General features: G+C 58.0%; 1 protein-coding gene across 4 annotated transcripts in view; it reads right to left on the reverse strand.

Moving 5' to 3' along the window:
- Window positions 1-552: 552 nt before the first annotated feature.
- Window positions 553-15,826, reverse strand: part of DAG1 (dystroglycan 1) — a 39,651-nt gene continuing 24,377 nt past the window's right edge. For 3 of the 4 annotated variants that reach the window (XM_077277241.1, XM_077277240.1, XM_077277242.1), the window contains exon 3: window positions 553-5,767. In XM_077277241.1, the coding sequence (XP_077133356.1) occupies window positions 3,377-5,767 (2,391 nt within the window). In that variant the 3' untranslated portion in view covers window positions 553-3,376. The remainder of the gene's footprint in view (window positions 5,768-15,826) is intronic. The other variant, XR_013218518.1, reaches the window with a different exon arrangement.

The following is a 15,826-nucleotide window of genomic DNA, read 5'->3' on the forward strand; positions in this document are numbered from 1 at the left end:
CCAAAGGAGAGTGGACCTCCTGAAACACGGGGTGGTACTGAAAGAGGTACTCCAGCACGGCAGACCCTGTTACAGGGACCAGGAGGAGTCTGAGGGTGGGGAGAAAGAGTCCAGGAGGAGGCGTCTGAGGGTGGGGAGAAAGGAGCCAGGAGGAGTCTGGGAAGAGACCAGGAGGAGGAGTCTGGGGGGTGGGAAGAAAGGGACCAGGAGGAGGAGTCTGGGGGTGGGGAGAAAGGGACCAGGAGGAGGAGTCTGGGGGTGGGGAGAAAGGGACCAGGTGGAGGGGTCTGGGGAGAAAGGGTCCAGGAGGAGGAGTCTGCGGGTGGGGAGAAAGGTACCAGGAGGAGGGGGTCTGGGGAGAAAGGGACCAGGAGACTGGTGTGGGCAATGGATGGGACCAGGAGGAGTTAGGGGGAAGGGGACAGGAGTCTGGCAGGGATTTCCTCCAGTCTCCACCGCTGAGCACATGCGCACGTTTAGGAGTTTGGGGGAAGGTGTGGAATGGAGTCAGCAGGGTCCGGATCGGAGGTCCGGCGTACACAGATGCAGCAGTAAAGTCACGGTGGTTTATTGTCTATACAATACAAGGATCTGTAAGATAACGTACACACTATATGCTCCACACTGACCGAGCGGCCGCAGCAAACATCATCATCATCAACGGTGCACAGAAAAGGATTGTGGGAGAATTATGGACAAGTAATAAGGCAAATTGTTTAATAATGACCGCGCAGCCCAAGTGGTGAGGAGCAGTGGGGCCCGCGCAGCCCGAGTGGTGAGGAGCCGTGGGGCCCGCGCAGCCCAAGTGGTGAGGAGCCGTGGGGCCCGCGCAGCATCTGCTGCCCCTCATCACGTCTTATGTGCTTTAAAGTGTATCCATCACTCGCCCAGCGGCAGCGGCCATTATGGGGTGGAGCTACCGCTCGTGACCTTCGCTCTTCAATTATAACACGGACCATTAAGTCAAAATGGTGGCTTCCGCTGTGCGCCGATGACAGGTACATTTTAAGAGGAGCCGGCCTCAATGCTGCACCCAACAACTGCATGGCTGATCAATGATTATCTGCTAGCAGAGAACACAGCGCCCCTGTACACCGCCATCGCTCCCCGACGCTGTCCTCAGCCAACTCCCCGGCACACCATCGCCCCCTGACCTCAGGCCACACCCCGGCACACCATCGCCCCCTGACCTCAGGCCCTTCCCCGGCACACCACCGCCCTCTGACCTCAGGCCACTCCCCGGCACACCATCGCCCCCTGACCTCAGGCCCTTCCCCGGCACACCACCGCCCTCTGACCTCAGGCCACTCCCCGGCACACCATCGCCCCCTGACCTCAGGCCCTTCCCCGGCACACCACCGCCCCCTGACCTCAGGCCCCTCCCCGGCACACCATCGCCCCCTGACCTCAGGCACCTCCCCGGCACACCATCGCCCCCTGACCTCAGGCACCTCCCCGGCACACCATCGCCCCCTGACCTCAGGCCCCTCCACAGCACACCATCGCCCCCTGACCTCAGGCCACTCCCCGGCACACCATCGCCCCCTGACCTCAGGCCCTTCCCCGGCACACCACCGCCCTCTGACCTCAGGCCACTCCCCGGCACACCATCGCCCCCTGACCTCAGGCCCTTCCCCGGCACACCACCGCCCCCTGACCTCAGGCCCCTCCCCGGCACACCATCGCCCCCTGACCTCAGGCACCTCCCCGGCACACCATCGCCCCCTGACCTCAGGCCCCTCCACAGCACACCATCGCCCCCTGACCTCAGGCCCTTCCCCGGCACACCATCGCCCCCCTGATCACAGGCCACCCCCCGGCACACCATCGCCCCCTGACCTCAGGCCACTCCCCGGCACACCATCGCCCCCTGACCTCAGGCCACTCCCCGGCACACCATCGCCCCCTGACCTCAGGCCCCTCCACGGCACACTATCGCCCCCTGACCTCAGGCCCCTCCACGGCACACCATCGCCCCCTGACCTCAGGCCACTCCCCGGCACACCATCGCCCCCTGACCTCAGGCCCCTCCACGGCACACCATCGGCCCCTGACCTCAGGCCCCTCGCCGGCACACCATCGCCCCCTGACCTCAGGCCCCTCCCCGGCACACCATCGGCCCCTGACCTCAGGCCCCTCGCCGGCACACTATTGCCTCCTGCCACTGTCCACAGACCCCTCCCCGGACATGGAGCATTGAGGGTGGAGGCGATGGGCCTAATACGGACGCCCGGGATGATCTGCCCCTCTGTGAAATCCAGTGTCTTCGCTACCCAGCAGGACATTCAATATGGCTTTAGTGTATGGTGTCGTACTCAGCCCCACCGCCGCCCCCCAAAGGCTTGAGACGTTATTGCAAACCACTTCCCTTCCTTTAATGGAATAAGGATTTAAAAAAAAAAAAAAAAATCAAACAAAACCGTTTAGTCAGAAAAAGCAAAATCGCAAAAGGATGTGATAAATAATGGCAACAAAAGCACGGGGACAGGACAGACTGAAGCGGAGGAGCGGCCGCGAGCGACGCCTCCACGAGAGCCCCTCGCACCCCCTCCACGAGAGAGCCCCTCGTAACGCCGGCTACAGCATCACAACATTTCCTAATAAAACACTTTGAGGCTTATCAAAACTTTGTTAAAAAAAACCGAGTGATAAGTGGCCGCCTGGGACAGCACCATACAGGATCAGCGGCGCCAGGGTCATGAACCTTCAGTGGTGGTGGTGACCATTCATCTGAGCCATCAGGAGGAAATCAACCACAGAAAAATATTGCATCTTTACTTAAAATCTGCGCCGGACGCACCAAGGAAGCCGGTGGTCTGGACTCGGTGGTGCGTGGACTGAGACCCCAGCTACAACCAGCTGGCAGAGCTGCTGGAACCTCCCATCCACAGGTGGCGCCATCTCCGCTGGTGACGTTTCCGGACGTTAAGTGTCCCCATTACAAACCGAGGATTACATGTAAAAACGTAAAACCAGCGAGGTCTCCGGACCGCGACTCCGTTACGTCTGTTATGTCGTAGACATGTGAAGAGAAGAAATCAAAGACAGTTAGTGTTAAAGGCAAGAAGAGCAGAGGAGCGGCGCCTCCGGGAGCGGACTCGGGGACGTGCGGTCACTTCCTGCGCTCGTCAGCGTCTCTGCCTGCAATCTAGACGTGGACGCATATTTGTATCAACACAAACATGAGAATGGCGGCTGTCCGATGTGGGGGCTGTGAGGGAGCGGGACCCAGGCCCCCCGAGTCTTTAGGAAATCTTCCAGGTCTCCGATTCTTTGCTTAGAACAGCAGAGTTTTCTGTCGCAGTGACAGATTGCAGGCGACCAAGCTCTGAAGGGACCACAGCCCTAATCCGCCCCTCACAGAGGACACCGTTCATTAAGGGGGCACGTAAGGGGGTGGAGATCGATAGGGGGTCATGTTTTTCGGACGAGACCCTTTCCCCTCCATGGGTGCTGTGAAAGGTGGGGGAGGCTGGTAAGGGGGAGCATTCGGGTCCTCATCCCTAAGTGGGGCGTACTCCCCTAAAGTGTCGTGGTTTAGGGGGATAGTCTCTGGCACATTCTGGTTGGGGTACTCAGGCGGGGGCAGAGGAGCTTTCTCCTCCTTGAGGATCAATGGCATACTGGAGGAAGGCGGTGGCTTGGAGTCGTCCAATTCATCTGCAAATATGATGGGCACCCCCTTCTTTATAAAAGTGGCCTGGTCCTCGATGGTTAGCTTGCCTTTCCTCTTCTTCCGGTAACAGATCATTGCTATAATACCGGCAATTAACAAGATGGCGGCCACCACGACAGCCGGGATGACTGTGTGGAGGTAGACGTCATCCTCACTGCTCTTTTCAGGGTTTCTGTCAGCGGCTACAGTTGGGGCGACCGCCGTGACAACCTGCTCTTCTGGTGTTAGAGGGATCCCGAAAAGCCTGTGCTGATGCTGGCAGCTGCCGGTGAGGGATATCGCTACATCCTCAAGTCTAAACTCCGGCTCCATGGCAGAGATAAAGTGATGTCGGGGCTTCCGCTGCTCATCATAGATCTTCCTCCCAATCGCCTCGATCTGATCCTTCGGGCACTGATCGACGGGCAGCGTGTTATTGGTCCACTCCACCACGATGGAGCCCCTGGTGATGTTCTGCAGAGTGATGGAGCTGCTGTTCCGATCACCAAAGGCAAAGCCAAGCTTCTTCACCAGCTGTATCTTCTTGTTGACGTCATTGAGGACTGATTCATGGTCGCCCTGGAACCGAGCAGTAAATTTAACAGGTGATGGCTCTTTGAGGAAAAAGTTCCGGACTTGGATTTCGAGGGCATCTACAGCAGTGAGGCCGCCCTTGTCCGTGGCCTTTAAGTAGTACTCGTGGTCGCCCACTTGTTGGAAATCGGGCATGCCGTACATGACTTGGCTGGTGCTGTTGAGGATCACCCACTGTTGAGGGCTTGCACTTTTCCTGGGCTCAAGTGTAAGTCTCAGATTGTCCGTGGTGCCATCCTCCTTATCGTAGAAAGTGTCCGGTGGTATTTTAACTTCAAAGTAAGTCCCCACCCAGGCCACGACTTTATCCACATGGTTCTTTAGCTCAGGTTCAGTGTTATATGTGCGGGGGACGGTGCTGGTAGAGGTTCGCGCGCGGCTGGGAGTAGTTGTCTCCATCTTAGTGGGTGGTGTCTTGGTATCTGGGGGTCTCGTTTTGGGAGGTTTGGTTCTCCGAGTCGGCTTTCTGGTTGAAGTCGTAGATGAATCTGTACTGGGAGTCGTTGCAGGTTTCAGGGTAGACTTCGGCCTCTTTGTAGTTGCAGATGGTGATGTTACAGTTGACGTGGGTTCTATATATGAAGGCTTGGTGACCGTTGGAGTGACATGGCCAGGAAACATGCTGGTAGGTTCCACCTTTGTAGGATGGATGACAGTAAGAGTTGGGGTATGCATGATCTGTCCCCTAGTCCTGATAGTAATGGTTGGCTTCCCAGGAAGAGGGATGGGCTCACGAACCGGAGGGACAGTTGTATCCGTCGGCCCGGCTATAGCTGGTGATGTTGGGGTTGGGACAATTCTTACTGGTGGTTCGTGGGCAGCAGTGGTGGGAGGACCAACTGCCGTCACAGGAGTTGGCGTGGTGTAAATCTGCCTTCGAAGTCTTTTAGGCATGTGAGGCTTTTTGTTGGCAATATGCCACCCCACAACGGGGTAACCCAGGCGGGCAGACATTGCTCCTTCCTTTGCCGGGACCTCAACAGAGCTGATGTTTGGCACACTGTTCTGATCCATGGAGCAGCCGACTTTCCAGGACAGCAGTGCCCCATTCTCTACCACTTTCTTAGCGTTTCCAGGCCCAGCCATAAAGGCGGACATATCAAAGAGTCTGTTATTGACCACAGGGACCAACTTCATGTGATGCAGCTCCACCTCCGAGAAGTCCCTCATGCTCCTCAGCAACTCCACTCTCTGCTTTGGGCTCATTTTAGTCAAATCAGCATCTAGGATGACTGTGAGGATGGTGATGGGTTCATCGGTGCCACACAAGAAGGGCGAAACGTCATTGGACTCAGCTCCTGCCAGTCGGATAGACGGTGGTTCACTATGGTCCTCAGGGTGAACTTCGATGGAGAAGACATCGGAGGCTTGTGGGACAAATGAACCGTTAGGAGCCAGCAGAAAGGTGGTGACAGAAATATCATACACCCCTTTATCACTGTCCAATGGAAGCCCCTCCAGTGAGTCATCCTGCCAATGCAGCCATGATGGGAGCGTCTCCTTCCCAACCTCAACGATCTGCAGAGGAAAGAAACGAGAGATTCAGTGTCAAGACGCGGTCGTACAGATCACACGTATATACTTGCATCCGACATGGGGAGCCGGAGAGGCGCACGTAACACTTATAACAGGAATACCAACTGGTGACCTCATGGAAGCATGCACTGAACTCCACCCAATACCTGGCCTGGTCGCCGCTTGTCCTACACCGCGTCTACACTGGCCGCCACTTGTCCCACACCTGGCATACACTGGCGCCAAGTGTCCAACGCCACGACTACACTGGCCGCCGCTTGTCCCACATCACGCCTACACAGCACCTAAACCGGCGGACGCTTGTCCTACGCCGTGCCTACACCGGCCGCAGCTTGTCACACACCGTGCCTACACCGGCCGCAGCTTGTCCTACACCATGCCTACATCGGCTGCTGCTTGTCCCACACCATGACTACACCGGCCGCAGCTTGTCCCACGCCGCGCCTACACCGGCCGCAGCTTGTCCTACACCATGCCTACATCGGCTGCTGCTTGTCCCACACCATGACTACACCGGCTGCTGCTTGTCCCACACCATGACTACACCGGCCGCAGCTTGTCCCACACCGTACCTACACCGCTGGCTGCTTGTCCCACGCCGTGCCTACACCGGCCTACACACCTGGGGTGACTGAACTCGCTCCCTATAGAGGTCTGCACTACATGGAGACCACAGCTGCTGCCCAGTGACATGCTGATGGTGGCAAACACGCGATAGTAAGAGACTCAAGGAGAGCAGCCATGAGTGCACTTGGGAGATGGAACGAGGAGAATTCTGGAAACTCTGACTCGTGTGCTATAATAAGCAGCCACCCGTCCAGTGGGGCCGCCGCTAACCCCCGTACGGTGGCAGCAGCATGTCATCATATATATGCACACAGTAGTGACAGCTGATGGTCGGCTACGGCCCGGGGCCGTTACCCTCTGATCCACACCCTGTATGGCGGCTGCCCCACTCAACACAGGGCTGGACACAAGGAAATTTCCTAAAATCAGAGAACCGACCAGATGAGACCAGGAACCGCGACTAATGAGCAACAGCCACCGACAACCCTGCACAGGTGGAGGAAGGAGCCGCGGTCATGTTGTCAGTTCTGTAATATGAGGATATACTGTATACAGTGACCTCTGCTGACCCCCAACATCTACTCACACAGACCGCGGACAGTGCAGACCTCGCAGCCTCAGGCCAGTCTCACACGTCCAGATAATTCCGGTAGCGGAAAAATCGGTACCGGAGTTATCCGTGTGCTCACGTGGCACACGTGCGGCAGCCATGTGCCGCCCGTGTGCCGCCTGAGGACCACACGGACCCGTGCAGGAGACAGCGCTAGAGTTAAGCGCTGTCCCCTGCTTTTGGTGCTGAAGCCGGCATTCATTTCTTCTCCCCAGCAGCGTTCGCTGGAGAGAAGGAATGAAAAATCAATTTTTTAAATATTTTTTTTGTTAAAAATAAAGCTCGGAGTCATCTCCCGCCCTCTGTGCGCCCGCCCGTTTGCATTAAAATACTCACCCAGCTCCCGCGATGCCACCTCTCAGCGCCGCAGCTTGTCCTGTATGAGCGGTCACGTGGTACCGCTCATTACAGGGATGAATATGCGGCTTCAACCCTATGGGAGGTGGAGCCACATATTCATCACTGTAATGAGCGGTACCACGTGACCGCTTACACAGGACAAGCAGCGGCGCTGAGAGGAGGAATCGCGGGAGCTGGGTGAGTATTTCTCTGCAAGGGGGCGAGAGCACAGGGGGTGGGGAGGGGTGGGAGGTGACCCCCAAACTTTATTTTTAAAGAAAAAAAAGCAAAACGTCATTTTCATCTCTTCTGTTCTGCAAGCGCTGCTTTCAGCCAAGCAGGACAGAAGGGATGAATGCTGCCTTCAGCACCACAAGCAGGGGGGACAGATCTTACTGTAGCACTGTTTCTCCTGCGGGCAGTACGTGCACACGGAGGAGAGTGCACACTGTTCTCTGTGTGCACGTGTGCGGGACACTTTGCGGACCGTGCTGCCGGAGAAAAACGGACATGTCTCCGTGTTTTGCACACGGACACACGGTCCGTGAAAACACGGAGACATGTGCATAGACCCATTCATTTGAATGGGTCTACGTGTGCCAGTGTCTCCGGTACGTGAGAAAAATGTCACTTCACGTACCGGAGCCACTGACGTGTGAAACCGGCCTCAGCGACGCACTGGGCACGTACTGACCCGGGGCCGACACAGCCAGATCTGGAGAGGGCTGAGGAGAAGTGAGCGCTGCTCCGGAGGCGACTGGAGAACAGCTAATACAGCAAGCTTTGCTTTCTGGAGAGGTTTGGAACTGTGCACAGTATATGTCTCCCCGGTAGTACACTCTCACCGACATATGGCCGCGTCCCCCACATATAGGCACCTCCAACAGGACGGCCTCCACCAGAAACGTAAAAGACCATGGTGTAAGGCAAGCAGAAAGTACGGCATTCACTGCGGCCGACACAGACATCGCCTGAAAAAGACAACTGCCCCCATCCAGTAAGAAGAATTGTGTCCTCCCGATATAGGGATTGTGAACAGGCCCCCTTCCTTCCTCCTCCTCCGCCGCCCGACTAACAGGGGCCGACCCTCCCTTCCTCCTCTGCCCGGCTCCCCGGGGGCAGGCCCTTCCCTCCTCCTCTGCCCGGCTCCCCGGGGGCAGGCCCTTCCCTCCTCCTCTGCCCGGCTCCCCGGGGGCAGGCCCTTCCCTCCTCCTCCTCCTCCTCCTCCTCTGCCCGGCTCCCCGGGGGCAGGCCCTTCCCTCCTCCTCCTCTGCCCGGCTCCCCGAAGGCAGGCCCTCTCCCCCCCCCCTCCGCCCGGCTCCCCGGGGGCAGGCCCTTCTCCCCCCCCTCCGCCCGGCTCCCCGGGGGCAGGCCCTTCCCCCCCCCCTCTGCCCGGCTCCCCGGGGGCAGGCCCTTCCCTCCTCCTCTGCCCGGCTCCCCGGGGGCAGGCCCTTCCCTCCTCCTCTGCCCGGCTCCCCGGGGGCAGGCCCTTCCCTCCTCCTCCTCTGCCCGGCTCCCCGAAGGCAGGCCCTTTCTTCCTCCTCCTCCACCCCGCTCCCGGGGGCAGTCCCTTCCTTTCACCTCCGCCCCGGGGCCGGCCCTTCCTTCCTTCCTCCTCCTCCGCCCCAGGGCGGTCCCTTCCTTCCTCCTCCGCCCCGCAGTTACAGGAATTACGTGAAATGGTCGATCAACAAAGAAGTATGCAGGGACAATATGAAAAACAACCAAAGGCTTAAACCTTGGGTGGGAAGGTGTCAGGCTGAGCCACACGGGATCCTGTACAGCTGCTCACCCTAGAGAACGGAGAGCAAGAAATGTGGTGCAGAGTGAAAGGGACACACTCATCACTCCAGAAAATTGTTATTTATCTTGTCGACAGATAGCGGGAAGAGATGGAACGCCCGCACAGACGACAGCCGGCAGAACGCACGCGTGCACAGATGACGGACGCACCCACACACAGGAGCCAGTACGGGAGGGATCCTATACACACACAGGAGCCAGTACGGGAGGGATCCTATACACACACAGGAGCCAGTACGGGAGGGATCCTATACACACACAGGAGCCAGTACGGGAGGGATCCTATACACACACAGGAGCCAGTACGGGAGGGATCCTATACACACACAGGAGCCAGTACGGGAGGGATCCTATACACACACAGGAGCCAGTACGGGAGGGATCCTATACACACACAGGAGCCAGTACGGGAGGGATCCTATACACACACAGGAGCCAGTACGGGAGGGATCCTATACACACACAGGAGCCAGTACGGGAGGGATCCTATACACACACAGGAGCCAGTACGGGAGGGATCCTATACACACACAGGAGCCAGTACGGGAGGGATCCTATACACACAGGAGCCAGTACGGGAGGGATCCTATACACACAGGAGCCAGTACGGGAGGGATCCTATACACACACACAGGAGCCTGTACGGGAGGGATCCTATACACACACAGGAGCCTGTACGGGAGGGATCCTATACACACACACAGAACCTATACGGGAGGGATCCTATACACACACAGGAGCCAGTACGGGAGGGATCCTATACACACAGGAGCCTGTACGGGAGGGATCCTATACACACAGGAGCCAGTACGGGAGGGATCCTATACACACAGGAGCCTGTACGGGAGGGATCCTATACACACACAGGAGCCTGTACGGGAGGGATCCTATACACACACAGGAGCCAGTACGGGAGGGATCCTATACACACACAGGAGCCAGTACGGGAGGGATCCTATACACACACAGGAGCCAGTACGGGAGGGATCCTATACACACAGGAGCCTGTACGGGAGGGATCCTATACACACAGGAGCCAGTACGGGAGGGATCCTATACACACAGGAGCCTGTACGGGAGGGATCCTATACACACACAGGAGCCTGTACGGGAGGGATCCTATACACACACAGGAGCCAGTACGGGAGGGATCCTATACACACACAGGAGCCAGTACGGGAGGGATCCTATACACACACAGGAGCCAGTACGGGAGGGATCCTATACACACAGGAGCCTGTACGGGAGGGATCCTATACACACAGGAGCCAGTACGGGAGGGATCCTATACACACAGGAGCCTGTACGGGAGGGATCCTATACACACACAGGAGCCTGTACGGGAGGGATCCTATACACACACAGGAGCCAGTACGGGAGGGATCCTATACACACACAGGAGCCAGTACGGGAGGGATCCTATACACACACAGGAGCCAGTACGGGAGGGATCCTATATACACACAGGAGCCAGTACGGGAGGGATCCTATATACACACAGGAGCCAGTACGGGAGGGATCCTATACACACAGGAGCCAGTACGGGAGGGATCCTATACACACACAGGAGCCAGTACGGGAGGGATCCTATACACACAGGAGCCAGTACGGGAGGGATCCTATACACACAGGAGCCAGTACGGGAGGGATCCTATACACACAGGAGCCAGTACGGGAGGGATCCTATACACACACACACAGGAGCCTGTACGGGAGGGATCCTATACACACACAGGAGCCTGTACGGGAGGGATCCTATACACACACAGGAGCCTGTACGGGAGGGATCCTATACACACACAGGAGCCTGTACGGGAGGGATCCTATACACACACAGGAGCCTGTACGGGAGGGATCCTATACACACACACACACACACACAGGAGCCTGTACGGGAGGGATCCTATACACACACACAGAGGAGCCTGTACGGGAGGGATCCTATACACACACAGGAGCCTGTACAGGAGGGATCCTATACACACACAGGAGCCAGTACGGGAGGGATCCTATACACACACAGGAGCCTGTACGGGAGGGATCCTATACACACACAGGAGCCTGTACGGGAGGGATCCTATACACACACAGGAGCCAGTACGGGAGGGATCCTATACACACACAGGAGCCAGTACGGGAGGGATCCTATACACACACAGGAGCCAGTACGGGAGAGATCCTATACACACACAGGAGCCTGTACGGGAGGGATCCTATACACACACAGGAGCCTGTACGGGAGGGATCCTATACACACACAGGAGCCTGTACGGGAGGGATCCTATACACACACAGGAGCCTGTACGGGAGGGATCCTATACACACAGGAGCCAGTACGGGAGGGATCCTATACACACACACACACACACACACACAGGAGCCTGTACGGGAGGGATCCTATACACACACACAGGAGCCTGTACGGGAGGGATCCTATACACACACAGGAGCCTGTACGGGAGGGATCCTATACACACACAGGAGCCAGTACGGGAGGGATCCTATACACACAGGAGCCTGTACGGGAGGGATCCTATACACACACAGGAGCCTGTACGGGAGGGATCCTATACACACACACACACACACAGGAGCCTGTACGGGAGGGATCCTATACACACACACAGGAGCCTGTACGGGAGGGATCCTATACACACACTGGAGCCTGTACGGGAGGGATCCTATACACACACAGGAGCCAGTACGGGAGGGATCCTATACACACAGGAGCCAGTACGGGAGGGATCCTATACACACAGGAGCCAGTACGGGAGGGATCCTATACACACAGGAACCAGTACGGGAGGGATCCTATACACACAGGAGCCAGTACGGGAGGGATCCTATACACACACACACAGGAGCCTGTACGGGAGGGATCCTATACACACACAGGAGCCTGTACGGGAGGGATCCTATACACACACAGGAGCCTGTACGGGAGGGATCCTATACACACACAGGAGCCTGTACGGGAGGGATCCTATACACACACACACACACACACACACACAGGAGCCTGTACGGGAGGGATCCTATACACACACACAGAGGAGCCTGTACGGGAGGGATCCTATACACACACACAGAGGAGCCTGTACGGGAGGGATCCTATACACACACAGGAGCCTGTACAGGAGGGATCCTATACACACACAGGAGCCAGTACGGGAGGGATCCTATACACACACAGGAGCCTGTACGGGAGGGATCCTATACACACACAGGAGCCTGTACGGGAGGGATCCTATACACACACAGGAGCCAGTACGGGAGGGATCCTATACACACACAGGAGCCAGTACGGGAGGGATCCTATACACACACAGGAGCCAGTACGGGAGGGATCCTATACACACACAGGAGCCTGTACGGGAGGGATCCTATACACACACAGGAGCCTGTACGGGAGGGATCCTATACACACACAGGAGCCTGTACGGGAGGGATCCTATACACACACACACACACACACACAGGAGCCTGTACGGGAGGGATCCTATACACACACACAGGAGCCTGTACGGGAGGGATCCTATACACACACAGGAGCCTGTACGGGAGGGATCCTACACACACACCGGAGCCTGTACGGGAGGGATCTTATACACACACAGGAGCCTGTACGGGAGGGATCCTATACACACACAGGAGCCTGTACGGGAGGGATCCTATACACACACAGGAGCCTGTACGGGAGGGATCCTATACACACACACAGGAGCCTGTACGGGAGGGATCCTATACACACACACAGGAGCCTGTACGGGAGGGATCCTATATACACACAGGAGCCTGTACGGGAGGGATCCTATACACACACAGGAGCCTGTACGGGAGGGATCCTATACACACACACAGGAGCCTGTACGGGAGGGATCCTATACATACACACAGGAGCCTGTACGGGAGGGATCCTATACACACACAGGAGCCTGTACGGGAGGGATCCTATACACACACAGGAGCCTGTATGGGAGGGATCCTATACACACACACAGAACCTATACGGGAGGGATCCTATACACACACAGAACCTATACGGGAGGGATCCTACACACACACAGGAGCCTGTACGGGAGGGATCCTATACACACACAGGAGCCTGTACGGGAGGGATCCTATACACACACACAGAACCTATACGGGAGGGATCCTATACACACACAGAACCTATACGGGAGGGATCCTACACACACACAGGAGCCTGTACGGGAGGGATCCTATACACACACAGGAGCCTGTACGGGTGGGATCCTATACACACACAGGAGCCTGTACGGGAGGGATCCTATACACACACAGGAGCCTGTACGGGAGGGATCCTATACACACACACAGAACCTATACGGGAGGGATCCTATACACACACAGGAGCCTGTACGGGAGGGATCCTATACACACACAGGAGCCTGTACGGGAGGGATCCTATACACACACACAGGAGCCTGTACGGGAGGGATCCTATACACACACACAGGAGCCTGTACGGGAGGGATCCTATACACACACACAGGAGCCTGTACGGGAGGGATCTTTGTGTATGGAGGATGAGCACTATCAGAACTAGTGGCATTGAGATTTTGGAGGTTTCTGTGACCAGGAATCCTTCCTTTACTCCAATCTGAAAGTCTAGAAAATCTACCCTGTCCCCCAAAAAAAAAATCTGGGGAAAAGCACATGTGAAGAGTTCAATTCATGAAGACAACAAACCCTCCCCGTACTGGAGCAGACGATACACACGTCACCCACAAAATACCAGCGCACCTCTGGGGGTCCCAGTGCCCTCATATGGGGGACTGCAGCTTACAGACAGCCGGTCGGGGGTCTCTCGAGGTCGGACATTGTATGCCCTGTAGGACTGGTTACGTGGTCTGTGGCATTTCTGGTCCCTGTGGTGCTTTTATATCGGCCGTTCGTTATTTCTGGGAAAATCTGAGAGCGATCATTACAGGTGAAGGCTCAAATGTCCAGAGGACGGGGCGGAAGCCATCAGACACGCTCAGGTGGTGCACAGAGGACGGGGCGGAGGCCATCAGACACGCTCAGGTGGTGCACAGAGGACGGGGCGGAGGCCATCAGACACGCTCAGGTGGTGAACAGAGGACGGGGCGGAGGCCATCAGACACGCTCAGGTGGTGAACAGAGGACGGGGCGGAGGCCATCAGACACGCTCAGGTGTCCAGAGGACGGGGTGGAAGCCATCAGACACGCTCAGGTGTCCAGAGGACGGGCGGAGGCCATCAGACACGCTCAGGTGCACAGAGGACGGGGCGGAGGACATCAGACACGCTCAGGTGGTGCACAGAGGACGGGGCGGAGGCCAGACACGCTCAGGTGTCCAGAGGACGGGGCGGAGGCCATCAGACACGCTCAGGTGGTGCAGAGGACAGGGCGGAGGCCATCAGACATGCTCAGGTGGTGCACAGAGGACGGGGCGGAGGCCATCAGACACGCTCAGGTGCAGAGGACGGGACGGAGGCCATCAGACACGCTCAGGTGCAGAGGACGGGGCGGAGGCCATCAGACACGCTCAGGTGGTGCATAGAGGATGGGGCGGAGGCCATCAGACGCTCAGGTGGTGCACAGAGGATGGGGCGGAGGCCATCAGACACGCTCAGGTGGTGCACAGAGGACGGGGCGGAGGCCATCAGACACGCTCAGGTGCAGAGGACGGGACGGAGGCCATCAGACACGCTCAGGTGCAGAGGACGGGGCGGAGGCCATCAGACACGCTCAGGTGGTGCATAGAGGATGGGGCGGAGGCCATCAGACGCTCAGGTGGTGCACAGAGGATGGGGCGGAGGCCATCAGACACGCTCAGGTGGTGCACAGAGGATGGGGCGGAGGCCATCAGACACGCTCAGGTGCAGAGGACGGGGCGGAGGCCGTCAAACGCTCAGGTGGTGCACAGAGGACGGGGCGGAGGCCATCAGACACGCTCAGGTGGTGCACAGAGGACGGGGCGGAGGCCATCAGACACGCTCAGGTGGTGCACAGAGGACGGGGCGGAGGCCATCAGACACGCTCAGGTGGTGCACAGAGGACGGGGCGGAGGCCATCAGACACGCTCAGGTGGTGCACAGGGGACGGGGCGGAGGCCATCAGACACGCTCAGGTGGTGCACAGAGGACGGGGCGGAGGCCATCAGACACGCTCAGGTGGTGCACAGAGGACGGGGCGGAGGCCATCAGACACGCTCAGGTGGTGCACAGAGGACGGGGCGGAGGCCATCAGACACGCTCAGGTGTCCAGAGGACGGGGTGGAAGCCATCAGACACGCTCAGGTGTCCAGAGGACGGGCGGAGGCCATCAGACACGCTCAGGTGCACAGAGGACGGGGCGGAGGACATCAGACACGCTCAGGTGGTGCACAGAGGACGGGGCGGAGGCCAGACACGCTCAGGTGTCCAGAGGACGGGGCGGAGGCCATCAGACACGCTCAGGTGGTGCACAGAGGACGGGGCGGAGGCCATCAGACACGCTCAGGTGGTGCACAGAGGACGGGGCGGAGGCCATCAGACACGCTCAGGTGGTGCACAGAGGACGGGGCAGAGGCCATCAGACACGCTCAGGTGGTGCACAGAGGACGGGGCAGAGGCCATCAGACACGCTCAGGTGGTGCACAGAGGACGGGGCAGAGGCCATCAGACACGCTCAGGTGGTGCACAGAGGACGGGGCGGAGGCCATCAGACACGCTCAGGTGGTGCACAGAGGACGG

Source organism: Ranitomeya variabilis, chromosome 8, assembly GCF_051348905.1.
Source record: "Ranitomeya variabilis isolate aRanVar5 chromosome 8, aRanVar5.hap1, whole genome shotgun sequence".
Lineage (NCBI taxonomy): Eukaryota > Metazoa > Chordata > Amphibia > Anura > Dendrobatidae > Ranitomeya > Ranitomeya variabilis.